Consider the following 18158-nt stretch of genomic DNA (forward strand, 5'->3'; position numbering starts at 1 on the left):
CCCACCCGTGCTTACTTGTTTCTGCTTGGCGCTCTTGCTGATTCCCTGTAGTATTTGTGCTTAGATCCTAACTATTGTTATTAATTTCCTTGTCATGTCAATTTCATTTCAGATATATACTTGAAAATATGATAATTTTGCTTCATTCTTTCAGTCATAAAGGCTTTCTTCCTAAGTTTGTAAACCGTTTAAAGGACATGAAGTTTTTAAGAGAAGATTTGGTCTTCAGTGTTCATAGCACAGAGGTAATTACTTACTTTCAGCTTACAACCTGTCCTCTTCATGTTTCTTTACTAATCATGTCTCAGCTGTATTTCATTTTGAGCTTTTATGTTTTCTTGAACTGGAGCTTTTAAACTTCCAATTTACCTTTTGTTCATTCTCCCTTTTATTAAAGTTCAGGTGTCAATTTAGGTGAACTCGAACAGTTTGTTTTGTTCTATTTGCCTGGAGGAATTAATAATATTAACTCCACTTCCATGGGTAACCTCGTCAATCCAAAGTTTGGTGCCGTATTTCATCTATTGTGCCTTTCTGTTGTTATAGTGGTATATCTATGTCAATGGGGGCAATTGTGAAAATTAGTAGTGTCAAAATAAGTTTATTCCAACCTTTAGTTCTTACTGCTATCTAGATTGTAAGCATTGTTCGGGATTTGAACAGAATGTAACGTGATTTCACTTATTTGCTTTGTTCATTCGACAGACACTATTCAAAGTATGTTTTCTAGTCAGAGAATTTTGTGGGTTCACGGCTGTAGTTTTCATGGAGTTTTCTAAGAAACTAAAATTAAATACTGAATGTCAAACTTAAAGAAATCTTATTCTTGTCAACTGTGACACTGAAGTAATGTTTCATATGATTACAGGGTACAGATTCAGGAGTTGACACATATTTTGGCCTCTGCACCTACCCTGGTCGAGAACTGCGACATCGTATTGACTTGAAGGTAATACTGATGAGATGTCATTTGTCAGATATTTTTGGTTGTTTACAGATTAAGTGGTCTATTCAGTTGATGACACGTAAGAGGAGTGCATATCCTTGTTCCACAATATTTTTGGTGTTTTACAGATGTAGTGGTCAATTCCATTAATAACAAGTATAAGGAGTGCATATCCTTCTTCCAGAATTTGGCAATTAATTTTGCAAAAAACAATTCTAAAAAGTTCTTATGATATATGAATTGCTGAGTATCACCGACGTGTTCGTCCTCAGGAATAAACTGAAACATAATCAAAGAAAGTAGCTTGGTGTGAGAATAGCTTTTGTCTCATATTGGTTCCAAGTCCTTTTAACTGTTGACCACTTCTGTTATATGTCAAGTGTCAGATCTGGATCTACTTTTTTGTTCATTCATTGCTGCTGGAAAATAACCTGCATCAAACACGAGTATGTAAAAGTTGCAGCCTCTCGATTTCTGTTGTTAGGTGTATCCAAGGGATATATATGCATTTGGACTGATAGCATGGACGGGAAATGACGTCTTGAATAGAAGGTATGCCTCGTTTACTTGCTACCCCAGCTATACCAAGTGTTCATTTCGGCCACTTCTTTATAATCAAATTCATATTCCAATGTTTTTTACAGGCTTAGATTATTAGCAGAATCCAAGGGCTTCCTTTTGGATGATACAGGGCTATATCCAGCTACTCATAGTTCTGGTGGAAAACGGGTAAATAGTTTGCTTTTGTGGCTGCAACATATGTTTCACTTTATCCTGTCTTTCATTTTTTCTTCATTTTCGTGTTGGTGTAATTCGGCGTCTGCTACACAGACTAAAGGTAGTGCAAGCTTGAAGTTTGAAACTGAGAAGCAAGTGTTCGAATTCCTTGGATTTCCCGCGCTGGAACCACATGAAAGGAATTTATGAGAATCCCTAACAAAGATTTGAATCTTGAGCTGTGCCACTTTTGCTAGCTCTTCGTGGGGACTTAGGACACCGGACTCAAATCCAAGGGAGAGTTTTTTTTTTTTGATCAAGCTGATGTTTTGAACTCCATGTCTGAAATGTATGGAACAAAATGTTATGTGATTAAAATAGTTTTACTACTATGTATATAGGTGTATCAAAGGGCATGTATAAAATAGTTGCCTTCTTTCTTGTCAATGTCGAAACACACACCATCAAGAACAAGAGCAAAAATGTGAAGTCCAGTCCCTATGTTCTTCTTTCCCTTTTGGTTTTTTGAAAACAAAAGGTTACAAATGATATTTTTGCAAAACCTTTACGGAACCTCCATAGGGAGTTGGGGCAACAGTACGTGAAGCATGACCATTTTTCGCACATATTTTGGGCATTTAGTAGCTATTTTACAAGAATTAGGAGATTTACTCAATTTTTCGTGTGTGTTAGCTCATGATTATTTTGGTGACTTGGCTTCTAGACCATTGTTTTGCAAAACATATACGGAACCCTCCATAGGGAGTTGGGGAATCAATACGTGAAGCCTCACCATTTTTTGCACATATTTTGGGCATTTAGGAGCGCTAGGAGTTAGGCAATTTTTTTAATTTTTTCGTGTGTGTTAGCACATGAAATATTTTGGTGAAATGACTTCTGACAATTATTTAAAAAAAAAACATTTACAGAACCCTCTATAGAGAGATGGAGGAGCAGTACGTGAAACCTCCCCATTTTTTGCACATATTTAGTTTATTAACACTTTGGTGATATAATTTTTCGATGTTTTATTGCAAGGCACCCTCAATAGAAAGTTGGGAAAGAAATATATGAAACTTCACCATTTTTTGTACATATTTTAAATATTTAAGAGCCATTTTAGAGGAATTGGACATTTTCTTAATTTTTCGTGTCTAATAACACATAAATATTACTTTCGAATATTTTGAAAAAAAGACAGCAATAAGCTATACTTGCAGTATAGATAAGATTTTATATTTTAAGAGAAAAGGGCGGTGTGTTTAACTCTGGGTGCTAAGATGGCTTCGGCTATTTCACTTGTCTCTTCATCCATTCTTCTTTCTTCTTCTTCTTCGTCTTCGCCCTCTGTTTATCTTCCAATTTCAAATTCAGTCAATTGGGTTTCATCTTCTTCATCATACACATGTATTTCCACTTGGGTTTCTTCCAAACGATGCAGTAGTAGAAACCCACAAAACCTTATTTGCAGAGCTGCTGAATACAAATTCCCTGACCCCATTCCTGAGTTTGCTGATGCTGTAAGTTTTCTTCGTCGTCGTCTTCGTCTTTTTTATCTCTTTGTTTAATTGGGTCTCTTTTATTTCACCCGTTTGTCAAAAATGTTCGGATTTTTATTTGGTTTTGTTGGGGTTATAGGAAACGGAGAAGTTCAGAGATCATTTGCTTAAGAAACTTCCAAAGAAGGATGTCTATGGAGATTCTGTTGAAGAAATTGTTGGAATCTGCACTGAGGTACTTCCATTATTGTTTCATCCATTAATTCTGTTCCGGTCAGTTTGCGTATAGCTCAACTAATTTTACTCGATACCTGATATCTTACTCTACAACAACATACCCAATGTAATTGCGATACCTGCTTCTCCCTCATAAAACGTTCTTAACAGCGTGAATTTTCGTCGAGGGTGTTCATGATTTAATACGTATGTATGAAAAATAGTTTTTGACCTATATATGCAGTATAATTTTCTCTGTAAAAAGTATATAATTTTTTGATGAAGGGTGTTCAACTGACCATCATTCGTTCTATGTACTCCGCCATTGCCTGCATCTTTACTCTTGTCCACCAAAATTTGAACAAATAAGAAGATATTAACTTAGCATAAATTACCTTTATTTGCTGTAATATTTACTTCTCTGCTGGCTTTGATGTAATGGTAATTCAAGAATCCTGCATTGCGGCCCGAAAATTGTTTATGCTTTAGATGACATTATGTAGTGTGAGACATAATGGTATGTTCATTTCTGCAGGATTCCACTATCAGTCGATGTGTTTCTCTTTAGCTGTTTGATAATCACAGTACTTATCAGTTATCACACCTTGTAATAGGAGTTACTGAATAGCTTAAAGGCTATGGATTTCAATGAAATAAATCTAGGACCTCTTGGTAGGCATGTTTTGCAATTGATACTGCAGTTACGTGTGCCACCATTTGGATCTAATTAATAGAGCGGATTAAATATAGAGGATTCACATAGCCCCAACTAACTTAGGATTGAGTTTGGGTTGATTGATTGATATTACTGTATATGATTTCCAATTTTTTCTGGACGAAGTACTTGCTTAGGAACAAATAGAGAAAGCAGTGAAAAGTCTTGTTTGGGGCTATATTACACGGTTTAGTATAAACTTTACCAATATCCTTGGAAGTTGAATGTAAATCTTTTGCACAGCATCTTTTCCCTTGGCCAAGATGCTTTTTTCCTCATAGGTTTTCAAGTTTGCACTTGTTATTTTCTTGCTTGAAGCTGCATTTTCTTGGAGCTGAAAGTATACTGAAATGTAAATAACATTGGTTCAAATAATTTATTGAACAGATCCTCAACGAGTTCTTACATGCTGAGTATGGTGGTCCAGGAACATTACTGGTTGTTCCATTCATCGATATGGCAGATACCATAAACGACAGAGGTTTACCAGGAGGACCACAGGCTGCGCGTGCTGCAGTCAAATGGGCACAAAGTCATGTTGACAATGATTGGAAGGAATGGAATAGTGGTAAGAAAAAATAATCCAACAACCAAGACCCAGAAGGAATTCGAATAGTGGCAAGAAAAGATGATCCAACAACCAAGATCTGTTGCCAGAAGTTTTGATGCATGCTATTTTTTTGTTGGGAACTCCCTTTACAGTAGTATGTGATAGTATAGGACTAGAAATTAGAGAAACTAGTCAGAAAAGTTTCTCATTCTCACGATGGCACTTTGTTATATTATTATGCTCACCGTTAACGTTTTAACATTCTTACTCTATGCTCATTTTTCAAATATTAGATATTATACGATCTGAATAAGGTAATGTATTGCTCAAGAAACTCCTTAACACCAACCCAATGTAGTACAGGCATAATTACATGTCATCTTGAATCTATTATCAATATGTATATTCACCTTTAAAATGGTGCACCAGTAATAGATAGAAGGAATTTCCTCCATAGGCATGTAGATGAAAAGTTTTACATGCAGAAATGTCATTACTTCTCCCACCCTATCCATTATATTTGAAGGTCGATTAGAATTTGCATTCGACTTAACACAAGATTTCAGAGGTGAGCAAAGAATTCAAGAGTTATATAATGAGATAGTAGAAAGTAAAACAGATTACATAAAGTTAACAAAATAAAGCAAGGCAACGAAAAGATGAAGACAGTGCCATGGAAGACATTACAAGGTAATGCATGGCAACGGAAGGAGACACAACCATGGAAAACTATTATGAAACCAAACGCCGCTTTTGAATTGATTAAGCACTCAACAGGTAAAAGGTTCAAATGTACAACTGAATGCGAGTAGCTAACCAACAAGTCAGAAGTATCTACTATAAAGAATGTCTACATAAGTAACTGGACAGATAGTATACTCCCCTTGAACGTGTTGTACTTTTCGTCAATGACAAAAAACGAAGGCATTCCCAGTTCTTCACACTCGTGATTATATTTAGTGTATGTATACTATGGATGGACTACATACTTACAACTCCAAAAGAATGTTAATTGGAACTTCCTGTTAATAACGACCTCCACTCTCATACTCATTGAAGCAGCATTTCACAAGACTGATCGGCTACGTTCAAGCAACTCTTCTCTATCAATGAAGCGGTCAAGCAAGTCTTGTTCCCGGAGGACCAAACAGTCATCACTCTTCCCAAACCATTTATACCTCTCCTTGGCAACATGATCGTAAACAGCATCCCTTAAAGGAGTAGGTACAATCATGAGGCAACTCAGCGCAGCGTAAGGTAATGGCAAGTGAGCTAGAACCCTCAGTGCAGCTGCAGCAAAAATCAGATATATTAGACTTGTGATTTCCACAGCCAACTATACCATTCCAATTCTAGTAAGGAAAAAACAAAAGCAACATACTGAGTATGCTTAATTGTGCAAGAATAGGAACGATCTGCAGAAAGGCTGCTACTCACACTGGATCTCAATGTACAGAAAGCATGCAGCCTATGAAACTCGGTATTCCACTTTCGATGAATCATGATAACTTTTTCATTATAGAACATAAAAAGAATTAAACATAAAAATAAAAGGGGGTAATCTAGCCAACAGTTGATTCCTTTGTGATTTGATTAGAAGAAAGTTCAAATGAAAAAAATTTCCCCCCAATTTATGATTGGTAAATTACCAGACAAGTCATTCCAGGATTTCTAACTACTGTAAACTTTAAAAAAGAAAAAACAACTAGTTGCAAAGGGAAGAACAATTTTTATTGCAAAATCCCCCCTGTTACCTTTCTAACTCCCTGCTCAACTGTTTTTACCTAAGAAAAACCATCCAATTCAGACTCCTGAATACTGCTTAAAAATGAAATAGCAAATTCTTACAGATTCATGTCTTCTAGTAAATGAAGAAAAAATGTATGTGGCAGGAGCACAGGCAGGATAACAACTTGTGATTTTCAACTCCATGCCACTGTCAAATTCATGGCAAAAATTAAAAAATTCACCATAACCACAACCACAACCACAACCACGTTGATTTCCAAAAATACCAGTTCAAATAAACCTAAATGCTCTAAATCTGTTTGTTTATGTGCACCTGGAAACAATGGTAGAACTATAAATTACAATTCCAAATATATTAGCTGGAAGCACATTCAGTGCAACCGGATCTGAATTCATGGGGGTAAAGCTGTCCAAAGGATTGGCAGTAGGAGTTAGCACATATCTCATTACACTAACAATTAGCTCAAGCCAATACCCATCAATATCCAATTACCAGAATGTTGAGCGCTACGTAAAGCAAACTTCATAAACTAAATTTATCATAGCTATCTGCCATAGTATATTTGCAAACAATTTCTTGTCAAAGAATGATTGTGTAGTTCATGAAAGGACAACTCGGGAGCAGTCAGATGCATTGCGTTTACAAGTTAGCCAGGCTCTCGTGGAAAAGTTTAGATGCTACTTGGACATACAAAAATAAGAAAAAATATTTATATAATGGCAATAATTGTGAAACCACAATGAAGAGGTAGTCAAGTTGATACAGTAATACAGGGTAATAGTTCTAACCAGTGGAGCCTTGATGGTATAAACCTGGGCCTTCAATGAATAAGAAGCGACGACGAACGTCATCTCGATCAAGATCACACACACTCATGTAAGGTTCAGCAGCCTTTGACTGCAAGCAACAGAACTTGATTTTCTTATCCCTGTCAGCTTTAATCACCCATTTCACACCTACATATAAAATGGCAAGAAGCTCATATAAACTGAGACGACCAATTATGCATGTACCCCTCCGCTCCTGTGTCTATGCCAACGGAAGTTTAGACCTAAAGAATAACCATTTCCCCATCATCCAATGAGACAGTCAAGCAACTATGCTTCAATCCCAAACTAGTTGAGGCAATGAGACATTAATGAAGATTTCTCTTATAAACTAACTTTCTGTTCTTCGGTTTGTACAAGTAAACTTTGCCCAAAAGTGACTTGTCACTTTCTAAATGCTTGCCAAAATACACTACTAGGACAGTAAGCAAGCTACGTTGCTTGAATTCTCAAAATGGTGGCTCCTACCATCTTCCTGCCTACTAATTTATGTGAAAGATCGTGACAAATCTTAAAATCCTATTCAAGTTGATTAGATATGTCACTGAAACATAATAGTTTTGTCATTATATTTTTTCTTTTAAAAAGAGATAAAGCAGCAAGTAATGGCTGAGGAGCTTTGGGTTCCAACTTCGAAACTTCATGTACTGCATTTTTACATTTTTGTTCAAAACTGAGAAAGTTGCCTTAACTATCATGCTGTACAACTCATACATTATCAAAGGATACATGTGTCACAAACAGGACATAGAATACACGATACAACAACTTGAGCTTGCAAGTGCACATTGGATGTTTTCTCTCTCGACAATCAAATGATAACCATTTCACATCAGATAAGCAGAATTCCCACCTTTACCACAAAAATTAAATTCAAATTTCAAGTCATCAAGCTAAAAAAAATAAAAATCACAAGTGAAGCCTATGACTGGAGACTTAAATGTACATGTATAGCCATGGCTATACCAACCTCAATAAATCCTCATGCCAAATTAATAATTTCACTTTCAAAACTAAATTGATGATAGCAAATGTAACTACAAACACAAAAAACTGTACAATAATCGCACTCCTGTACTCATTTACAACCTCCGATACTCAACTGTAGTCATAAATCAAAGCACAAATGCAGTATACAGCTAAAAGCACGAATAAACATACACTAGGAAGATGATAAATTAATACCGTTGTGACAAAGATGACAAACGCCGTCATAGACAACGACACCAGGCTGAAGTAGATTCGGAACAATCTCCGCTTTGGAAGCCAAGGTAGCTAATTGATCGCCGAGCAGCAAATCATCTGCGGCGAAGTTAGCATTCAACCGAGACGAACTAGAGAAAGAGGACGTCGAGTGAGAAGAATGCCGCCGGTAAATCAACGGCGAGGAGTTCAAATTTCCGGTGGCCAGTAACCGTAAACCCCTCCTAATCATCAAAATCTTCATCGCAGATGAATGAAGCATAAGAATTTCAGTTTTCTCGAGACTTTTCTCTATTTTAAAAAAAATGGAAAGAGAATAGCGTGGAACGCTGTACTTGCATACGTGTCAAGCATCTACGGTTCTTTGAAGAACTTATCCAACGGTAGATATTTAATTCATCATGTCAAGTGTTCTAAAAACTTCTATATATGAGGATCATTTCCAAGAGATTTTTGTTTAACTTTATTGGAGTATTTTATTTATATTTTAACAAATCAAAACATGTTTATTATTTTATTCAATACTCCTATTTTTTTTAATCATTAAATCACTATATAAAGTAATAGCTACTCAAATTTAAAATTTCAAAATATAATTAATTAAATTGATTTGTCTTATCAATATAATCTTTTATGAATAAATAATTATTTTTTTTGGTAGAGTAAAAAATAAAGAAATAAAATCTGATTGACGGAAAAGAGAGAGAACGAATAACTTAGTCAAACAGTTTTAGTCATTATTTCTATTAAATATTTTTTTTTATAAGTGATGTAGAATTATACAAGAAACTATAAGAAGAATCGAATTGTCAACACATATTTAGGAGAAATTTTTTTAACTCGTGTTAATTAGCGCCGCTTAAAAAAAGAGAAGATAAATCTTTTCTTGAACTCTTTAACTTTTCAATACTAATAATTTGAATTTTTTTATAGTAAAAAAAATTACTTTTTTACTATTAAATCAACATTATTGGGCTCATGCATAGCACGGGCCATCCTTTACTAGTAATAATAGAAATAGAAAGATACGGAGAAGATTACAATTCCACGTGATCAACTTCATACTAATTATTGTCATGAAACAGCATGTTCAAGAAATCTTCTTGATTCCATTGATTCTCCTCTTCCCTTTTGCTAATGACAAAAAGAACCATACAAATTGCAAGAACTAGTAACAATTTTATTATATCTATGGTATCTTACAAGTGGAACTCATCTTTAACAAAAAGATGTATCACAGTTCAATGAGTCTTACCACTTATTTGATGGGGGGCATTGTTAGATACACACACATATAATCTTACAAATGAGAGAGACATAATTTCCCATTGCTGAGAATTTAAAGGTAACATAATTCCTAATTGCAATAACATTAATCCAAAGAGGACGCTAAATGATCCACTGGTTTCATAGCACAAACCTTCTTTAGGTTGGTAAGAATGCTGGGCGTATAAATAAATCCTTAGTCTGTACATTTTTGCAATGTACGCGAAAAACCATCAGTGTGGCTTTGTCATTTCTGTAACTCCTCTTGAATTTGACCCTCTGTATTAATATAGATGTAGTTAGATTATAACTTCGATGACCTATAAAAATGACAAATTCCGAGTGTGCAAGAAAGTAACTCTTACCAGGAAGTTCAACAGCCAAGTTTGCTTGCTGATCTGCATCAGAGTTTGATTCCTATAAAACAAAAGAGTAAGAGACATGTCAAACTTCTATAAAAATCGTCAAGGAGAAGATAGGTAATAATTCCAGACATGAGGAATATATGTAGTTTTTACGTTATGTTGTGTGAATGAAAGAAGAGAAAGGATGTTACAGTATTACCCGAAGGACATGAATGATGCGGAAAGAAAGGAACCTTTCCTTCAATTGTTTTGCCTGCTCAAACACCACGGCAATGTTTTGATTTTTAACCTTCCACAGACCTTGGATCTGTTTGGCAAATTACAATCTGATTAAAGTCAAATAAACTAAGAATAGAGGACAGCTAATAAGCAAAAGCTATGTTGCTCGGACTCTTCAAGAGTTTCAAACAGTGCCTTTTGGAGGATCCGACACGGAGGTGGCATATCTTTTGGAGAATCCGAGCAATATAGAGCAAAAGAACTTCTCATCAGATCCTTCTAGCTTGTCAAATTTTTTTCCACTGAGATAAAACGAGACTTTTTCTAGGTTCGACCTTTTCACGGATCAGGAATCTACCTCTTCTGAATTTTTCCTATTATGCCAACTCATTTCAGCTCATCCTTCATTAGTATCATCGCTAAAGCATAAAATCATTACTAATCTCGAAATATTTGTTAAAATTCTCCATTTCTTTAAATCATATGTTGTCCTGCACCTACACTGAACTTGAGTTGACAGTGGTAGCTGACCTACGCATGAATATATTTTTTTGGGTGATAACTACTGATTTAACCATAATAAAAGTTGAAAAGCTTTTCTTCTTTCTTCTCTAACACGGTGGTTCAGTTAGTTCACAAGGAAATTATGACTACGATATGCCAGAGAGATCAGAAGAAACTTATCCCATACAGACGAAAAATACAAGGCAGAAGAGACATGAGGAAATGGCACTATGAAATGAAATTAATCACTTCAAATCCAGTTATTCCAGCTAAAAGATTAAAGAATGTAGTTAAGTTTTTTTATAACTGTGGTGTCCCATAAAAAACGGACAGGGCACATGCTACCTCCCACCACCACAGGTACCAGATATCTAACTCTATACACCAAGGTTTGGATAGATGGGAAGAAATAACCTAATGTTTTGTCTCAGTGGAGAATTGAACGCCAGACCTCATGGTTATCAACCAACTTCATAGACCACTAGGTCACACTTAAAACATCAACAGAATGTGACATGTATACTGCAGTGTACCATAAAGGAATAATCTCACACAAGGGAAAGGAGAAATACGCGACTGAGCACATGATATAGAAAACAAACCTGCATACAAACAAGCTTGGAGTCACCTTGAACACGAATGCTTGTAAACCCTTCTCTAAGAGCATGTTTCAAACCCAAAATAAAGGCCCTGTATTCAGCATGATTGCTTGTTGCCACTCCTAAACCTTCACGTAGCCTGAGGGTCTATTAGAAGGAAGGTTGTAAGTACCAGTATGAAGAACCAAAAGCAAAAGTACAATTCCAAATTTAGTGATCATTACCATGCTTCCATCATCCGCCCGTATAACAGCTCCCGCACCAGCTTGTCCAGGATTTCCCTTTGAAGCACCATCGAATTCAAGAGTACATGACCGCTGCTAAGGATAACAACTATCAGATTCTTTGTACCAGAACACAAACCAACAAGAAAAATAATAAGATCCTAGCCTGATAGTTTGCCACAGAGAGTTAAGTTTACACCATTAATCTGTAAAAAAAATAGGATTTTGCTCCTGCCAACCTACCATTAAGTATAAATTCATTTTCTTTGTAAACTACACATTTAGAAGTTATTTATGCTTAAAGATTAGCCATCATCTTAACAGACACTCACACCAGATGGTAGAGCTAGAACTTGGTCGCCCTTTTGTTGTTCTAACTTGACATGCTTTCTTGCGGAATCATTTGAAACAACCGTTGATCCAACAGCATCCTGCAAAGGGGATGCCAATAAACAAAGTAATTTCCATAACAGTGTTGAGCCAAACACAGTTTATTCATGCAAAAAATGTAACTGATCAGCGTTACAACTATTTTAATACAATATACATAACAATCTTTGCAAAAAGGCCGGTAGTAGAACAAAATACTGCAAAGAAAACAATCCATTGATTGCAACTTTTATGTGCCTCTTGTACAGTAACATGTTGCAATTCATCCAATTGTATGTAGAATAAACACCACCAAGATGGTCTATTCCCAAAAGGCAACAACATTTTCTATTGACATACTTAATGCAGACTTCTCAAAAATATTAAGTCTTGCCTTTTTGTTGACAAATAAAATTACCGACAACTTCCAAATACTCCTTTTTCAACGTTAACTTCAAAATACTCTTTTTTTCAACTTCACCAAACATTTGCAAACCCCTAACAAGGCTCTATGCAAGCACACAACAATAATTAGCCAATTTCGACGACCTTAGCTCCAATAAAGAAAAAAGTAAAAAGATCTCCCATCTAGTCATATAGCTACACTGCCCAAAAACTCAAGGGATAATTACTCTTAACTTCTTCCTAAATAACCTTGAATCATTATATGAAAATTTTCATCAATGGGGAAGTTCCAGTTTAAAAGAAATAAAGGAAAGAGAAACAGACATCAACCACTATGCAGTATGCCAGTATCAATGCACAAACATGGTAAAGTATTATCTCAGGCCATCAAACAATATCAAGTTGATCCGATTCGTGATTTAGTGCAAAGGTTAATGCAATGGTGCCAAAGAGAGAGACACACAAATAAAAGTTGATTAATTTTATGTGACTAAGAAACTTTTTATGAGGAAGAAGACTAATCTGTTGTCTTTATCATCCTTTTATGGAGTACTTCCTGTAAGATGCACGTACAAGTAACCACTGCTTTTCTCTCTCTTTCTGAAGCCTATTATCATGAGAAATTTTCTTTTATATCTCTGGTAAATGTACCACTTACCCGAATTATCTTTTCCAGGTCTACACCTGCATTACTAGGCTATGCTGTGGGAATAAGTTTTCAGAATTACGCTGTTCCTAGTACTTCCATGTTTGAGACTTACCACCTTATGAAATGATCATTGTATCTCTAAAAAACTGGGCCACACAGACATAAAAGAAAGATCCCTAGAATTCTCTCATAACGAATGAGAATAAAAATTGAACTTGCAAAGAAGACCAACTTGTGAGAAAAAACTGGAAGCTGCGAAACCATTAGTTATGGCATCTCAAGGAAAATTCTAGAAAGGAATCTATAAATTGAAGTGCATGCAAGCATAATAAGTAAGTACATTGAGTTCCTTAGGAACCAAACCCTGTTTGGAAAATGATTGAGCAAAGTAATTAAACTTGGATTGTAGAGTAAAGTGGAAACAACTTCAGAAGAAATTGCTGCAAACCCTGGTAGACTTTTCCACTGCAAAACAATATACAACCATCTTACCGCATATTCTGACCACACTGCTTCCTGTGGCCTCTTCTTTGGCAAATGATCAGATGTTCCACTTTTTGAAGAAGAAGGTTGCTGCAAAATATGAAATACTAATAAAGCTGTATGACCAATTATAAAAGAAAATAAGGGAAGAAGAAACATGTATTAATTTCTTGGCGCTGCAATTTTAAGATAACTATCAGAGCATACAACTGACCAGCAATTCCATATAAAGCAAAGGGTGCATGGAGAGAGCAAAATCAAAAGAACTTTCAGAGAGACAAACAGAGAAGAATCAAAGAAATAGAGAATGGAGAGGCAATGATTGTTGTAGAGGTTGTTTGGATTGGCTTATTTTAAGTAGATTTTGGCTTTTAAACTTTCTTATTTTTGGAGGTGTTTAAAAAAGCCAATCCAAACACCCCCCTTAGTCGATCTTTAGTTAACTATAATGTGGACATGAAGATACGCAGTAGAAAATTAAATGGGCCAAATACAAAACTACTGATATTGTATCAGCATTCAGAGATAATCCTTGATATACAATATAGAAGAAACAGAAAGAAGTATGTATACCATGCATGACGATTAAGAAGCTCTCGCAGTTTTCCCTTGTACCATTATTGAAATGGTAAGGGTGTTGTACTAAAATCATTAACTTTCTTTATTTAAAGAATAGGTGTGTCAGGAAGTTTTTCATTCCTGCTATAACATTAAGGCACAAGCCAAGTTTTAAAGTTGAAAAAAACTCTTTCAATCTAGTCATCGTGGTTGGAATATGAAAACTCTAACATTTAACAGGTAAAGTTTTCAGACACTCTAGGCAACAACAACCATACACAATGTAATCCAACAAATGGGGTCTGGGGAGGGTAGGATGTAAGCAGACCTTACCCCTACCTTTATGGGGTAGAGAGGTTGTTTCCGATAGACCCTCGGTTTTTCAAAAGAAGTTTGACCAAAGCAGGATCAGACTCTCTAGACAGAAGACACAAAGTTAGCCAGGAACCTCATGGTTTTGTTTCTGGAGATCAGCTGCACTGGAAACATGACAATTCCAGTTTTTCTTTAGCTCATTGTTTTTAACAGTATCGTGTGATTCCTTTGAGAGTAATATAAAATATAAACTGATATTAAGTTGCAAAATATACATTCTAATGATGAAGCCTCAAAGCCTCTTTTTCCCAGAGACAGGAAATCTGTATATGAAACCTCATAGTCAACAAGTTCTGAAATCAAATATTCACCTTTGGAAAAAAGGAACAAATTTAATCCAAGAGAACTGCTCAGGAACTATACCTGAAAAGGGCATGGTACTAGGGTCCCAAAGAGATCTTCGGTAAGATCTGCAGCTCTGATAGAATAGAGAGCATTTTTAAGCCCACAAGAAAGAAGATATTCTTCTGTGTCCTTAGGCATGGCATAGCCTTTGTACACACTAACAGGAGGATCACATATCTGCCAGAAACAGAAGAGGAAGAGAAAACAACTCATTATATCAATTGCAAGTCTGGAAACTTCATTGTGATAACAATCTTTCTTTTTTATTTAGATACTAATATTTTATTTGTTATAACTAGATTTCACTAAAATAAGCCTGCAGCACCAAGGATGCACCAAAGTTTCACAAGATTTGACCCCTTATAATATGTGTAAGAAGTCTATGAACCCACTGGGAAGTCATCTCACAAGCATCGTCCAATTATTGCAGAAGACCTATCTATCCGTACTACATGTTCTCAAGTATGCCACCTGGCAATAGGCAGATGAAGTGACAGAGAAATCCTAACAATATGGAGAAGGCGTGATTGCAGAAAATGAATAGAGAACTTAGGAAAAATACTTTCTAATGAAAGGGTAAACAATTAACTCAATTTACCTCTTTCTTTTATCCTCTGAATATTCACAGATATTGTTTCACAAATACAATGAGACAAAAGAATAACATATAGAAGACATAATTTCTTACACTACCCTCCGCTTTCAATTAGAGCATTCCTTAACAATTGTCAGTCACTCAATGAGCTTATCTGAAATTGCAGTTACTCCCTTCGTCCACTATTACTTGTGCAGTCTAGAAAACCAAGAGGTAACTTATCACTTAGTTCCTAATTTACCCTTAGGGGTCGTTTGGTGTGAAGGATAACTTAAAATAATCCTGGGATTAAATTATAGTGCCACTTAATTTGTTGTTTGGTTGGCAAGTCCGGGATAACTTATCCCGAGATTAATAATTAGTACCGGGATAAGTTATCCCTTCCCATGGGTGGTATTGTAATCCCGGGATAAAATGACTAAATGACAAAAATATCCCTTTAAACATTTTTTATACATTATTACTTTTCACATCCATGAAGGGTATTTTTGTAAACTTACATGTTCTTAAGATTTATTATTTTAAATACAACAAACCAAACACTCAATAAAAAATAATCTTAGCATAACTTATCCATCATAACTAATCTCATTATAACTTATCCCTTCATAACTAATCCCATCATAACTTGAATTCAAACCAAACAACTCCTTATTATGAACCAGTCATTTTCTAGTGCATTTCCCATAATATTAAGTTTATTACTTTCAAAGGTTGATGTAGTAAAAAAAAAGGTTGATGTCGTAAATTTTGTCATTCTAGTAATTGCTCCTTAAGGGTGTGCCAAGTCAATGCTAGACAAGTAAAAATGGACGGAGAGAGTAAAAAATAAGGTAATCTTGTTACTACACAAGGTTTTGACTTTTTGGCTGAATCTACCTATGTCAATTAATCATCAAGAATATGAAAAAGTAATTTTGTACATAATGTATGGATAATTTCTGATGCATAGTATTGTGTCTTTATATCTTCCCTGGGGATAAAAGTCATCTACAAACAATAGAACGATTCAACAACAGATCAATAAATGGCTGAAATAACAGTAGTTACCGATGATCCAACTTGGGTCTGGCAATCACTCAAGTTTTTGTAGACTCCAACCAGATCTCCTTTCCTAACAACAAAGAAACCATCTCTCTCTTCTTTCATTTCTGGAGTGGAATCAGAATTCTGCGATGGAGAACTATCTCCACTATGTTTTTTGGACGAATAGCAACAAACAGAAACTCTATTCAAATACAAGTTGGAATCAACTTTTCTAATTCTAGCATGACCAACGCTTGTCTTCCATGAAAGAGATGGAAATCCACAGATTGAACTCTTCACAACAAGATGGCTAGTCCTTGTTAATATTGCAGTTGAACATGCATGAAACAAGCTGTTCATTCCACAGGACTTCAGTCAGATTCACCAACTTCTGGAAAACAAAAAGGGAAAATGGAAAACTGTATCGTTGCTCGTTCAACTAATATATAAATCCATTTGAAGAGAAGAAAATAAACTTATTCTTCATCTAATTTCCTCTCCTCCATTTCTACATAGACAACATGACCAAGTGAAAAAGTGTACAGCTAATAATTTGTGGAATTCTAAAATAAACTCCATTAAGATCAGAGACTTGTATTTTATAAGAACTTTTTTATGCCCATTTTCTGCACCTTTTGTTTGTTGAATGACAAAAGAAGAAGCTTTTTTTAAAATGTTAACTTTTCTTCTACTTAATGACATAAGCTAGAAAATAAAGAATAGCAAACCAGAGTTAAATGTTTTATTTACAGGCAAATTAGGGAGGATTCCTCCAGACATAATCAGACTCAGCTGCGAAGAGATTGAACAGTTCCAAGATTAGAAGCTGCAATTCCAAAGAAAAATCGAGGAAATCAACAGAAGAAGATCTGTAAAGGTAACTCAAAGAAAATCCAAAAGTTTCAAAACTACAAAGTATAAACAAAAGAAAGAACTAAAATTCGCTTATCAAAAGACATGTTATGTGTGAGTGATTTCCCTAAAACCTTCAGACCAAAGAAACTTATTCTTCATCCACTCTTTACTTTCTTCCACTTCTATAGACACAACATCACCGAGCGAAATTTGTCTAACTAATAAATCCAATTGTGCACAACTATACTCTGAACTCAACCAAGTTGACTGATTGATTATAAGATTGTTTTTTTTAATTACACTGATTGATTATAAGAACTAAATTGCCTGTTTATTTTACAGTCCAAATTCAAATAACAACAAAAACTAAATAGGATACAAGCTACTTTCCCCTTTTGCATCATTAAAAGAAAAAAAAAATATTCCATTTTATTTTACCAACACATATAATAGACAGCTTAAAGGTTGAATTTTCAAGAATATCATGAAGGATTTTTCTTCCTACAGCCCCAAAAATCCAAACTTTGAGTCAATATGCTTTGGAAAAAGCAAAAGTATTTCATGTGTCCACATTATATTAACAATACAAGACCAAGCTGAAAAGGGGTTGCACAGAACCAAGAATAGAACTTCCAAACTCCATAAAAATGCAAACTTTAAGAGCAAAACTGTAAAGGGTATTCACAAAATCGAAAAAGAATAGACTTTTAACGAATTTTGAACCCTAATTTGGGGTGGGGGTAATCAAATCGAAGATTTTAACAAACAGAGAAAACATACATACCCCTCAATTACCAGATGAGACTGACCTGTTCTTGAGTAGGACCTTGAAGCATGAACAAGAACGCATGGACAGAGTGTAAGAGTGAGAGATGGGGTGGGTGGGTGGGTGGGTGGA

At 35.3% G+C, this 18158-nt stretch overlaps 4 protein-coding genes across 9 annotated transcripts in view; 2 read left to right on the top strand and 2 right to left on the bottom strand.

The window, feature by feature from the left end:
- The window catches only part of LOC102604097 (DNA polymerase beta), a 10577-nt gene extending 8314 nt beyond the window's left edge, over positions 1–2263 (top strand). The window contains exons 10-14 of the mRNA XM_006355876.2: positions 155–245; positions 869–949; positions 1431–1498; positions 1591–1675; positions 1778–2263. Coding sequence (XP_006355938.1) covers positions 155–245; positions 869–949; positions 1431–1498; positions 1591–1675; positions 1778–1873 — 421 coding nt within the window. The 3' untranslated portion in view covers positions 1874–2263. The remainder of the gene's footprint in view (positions 1–154; positions 246–868; positions 950–1430; positions 1499–1590; positions 1676–1777) is intronic.
- A 625-nt stretch (positions 2264–2888) lies between these two features.
- On the top strand, positions 2889–5097 carry LOC102604646 (uncharacterized). Its single transcript, XM_006355878.2, has 3 exons — positions 2889–3183; positions 3302–3397; positions 4481–5097. The coding sequence occupies exons 1-3, from the start codon at positions 2944–2946 to the stop codon at positions 4673–4675; spliced, it is 531 nt and encodes a 176-aa protein (XP_006355940.1). The 5' UTR covers positions 2889–2943; the 3' UTR covers positions 4676–5097.
- A 292-nt stretch (positions 5098–5389) lies between these two features.
- LOC107062215 (uncharacterized protein YuxK) lies at positions 5390–8687 on the bottom strand. Its single transcript, XM_015312589.1, has 3 exons — positions 8406–8687; positions 7182–7349; positions 5390–5933 (listed from the first exon to the last, which is right to left on the bottom strand). Exons 1-3 carry the CDS (start codon positions 8683–8685, stop codon positions 5710–5712), a joined length of 672 nt encoding a protein of 223 aa, XP_015168075.1. The 5' UTR covers positions 8686–8687; the 3' UTR covers positions 5390–5709.
- Positions 8688–9644: 957 nt separating this feature from the next.
- Positions 9645–18156, bottom strand: LOC102591820 (uncharacterized). Of its 6 annotated transcripts, none has more exons than XM_015312587.1 (11): positions 18045–18156; positions 17156–17231; positions 16430–16796; positions 14803–14961; positions 13516–13596; positions 11933–12031; positions 11601–11693; positions 11380–11523; positions 10254–10361; positions 10055–10106; positions 9645–9968 (listed from the first exon to the last, which is right to left on the bottom strand). In XM_015312587.1, the coding sequence occupies exons 3-11, from the start codon at positions 16763–16765 to the stop codon at positions 9937–9939; spliced, it is 1104 nt and encodes a 367-aa protein (XP_015168073.1). In that variant the 5' UTR covers positions 16766–16796; positions 17156–17231; positions 18045–18156; the 3' UTR covers positions 9645–9936. The 6 variants fall into 6 exon arrangements, with proteins under 6 accessions (XP_015168073.1, XP_015168069.1, XP_015168070.1 ...); XM_015312583.1 differs by having other exon boundaries at positions 11601–11696; XM_015312584.1 differs by having other exon boundaries at positions 11601–11696; positions 18070–18152.
- Positions 18157–18158: the final 2 nt, after the last annotated feature.

This window comes from Solanum tuberosum, unplaced genomic scaffold (genome assembly GCF_000226075.1).
Source record: "Solanum tuberosum cultivar DM 1-3 516 R44 unplaced genomic scaffold, SolTub_3.0 scf00210, whole genome shotgun sequence".
NCBI lineage: Eukaryota > Viridiplantae > Streptophyta > Magnoliopsida > Solanales > Solanaceae > Solanum > Solanum tuberosum.

Coding starts and splice junctions, on each gene's coding strand:
- LOC102604646 (XM_006355878.2), top strand. CDS start 2,944: ATGGCTTCGGCTATTTCACTTGTCTCTTCATCCATTCTTCTTTCTTCT. Junction 3,184..3,301: donor TTCCTGAGTTTGCTGATGCT/GTAAGTTTTCTT, acceptor TTGGGGTTATAG/GAAACGGAGAAGTTCAGAGA. Junction 3,398..4,480: donor TTGTTGGAATCTGCACTGAG/GTACTTCCATTA, acceptor TTTATTGAACAG/ATCCTCAACGAGTTCTTACA.
- LOC107062215 (XM_015312589.1), bottom strand. CDS start 8,685: ATGCTTCATTCATCTGCGATGAAGATTTTGATGATTAGGAGGGGTTTA. Junction 7,350..8,405: donor TTGTCATCTTTGTCACAACG/GTATTAATTTAT, acceptor TTTTATATGTAG/GTGTGAAATGGGTGATTAAA. Junction 5,934..7,181: donor ATACCATCAAGGCTCCACTG/GTTAGAACTATT, acceptor TTTTTGCTGCAG/CTGCACTGAGGGTTCTAGCT.
- LOC102591820 (XM_015312583.1), bottom strand. CDS start 16,765: ATGAACAGCTTGTTTCATGCATGTTCAACTGCAATATTAACAAGGACT. Junction 14,962..16,429: donor AGACCCAAGTTGGATCATCG/GTAACTACTGTT, acceptor TGTTTCTGGCAG/ATATGTGATCCTCCTGTTAG. Junction 13,597..14,802: donor TAGTACCATGCCCTTTTCAG/GTATAGTTCCTG, acceptor CATATTTTGCAG/CAACCTTCTTCTTCAAAAAG.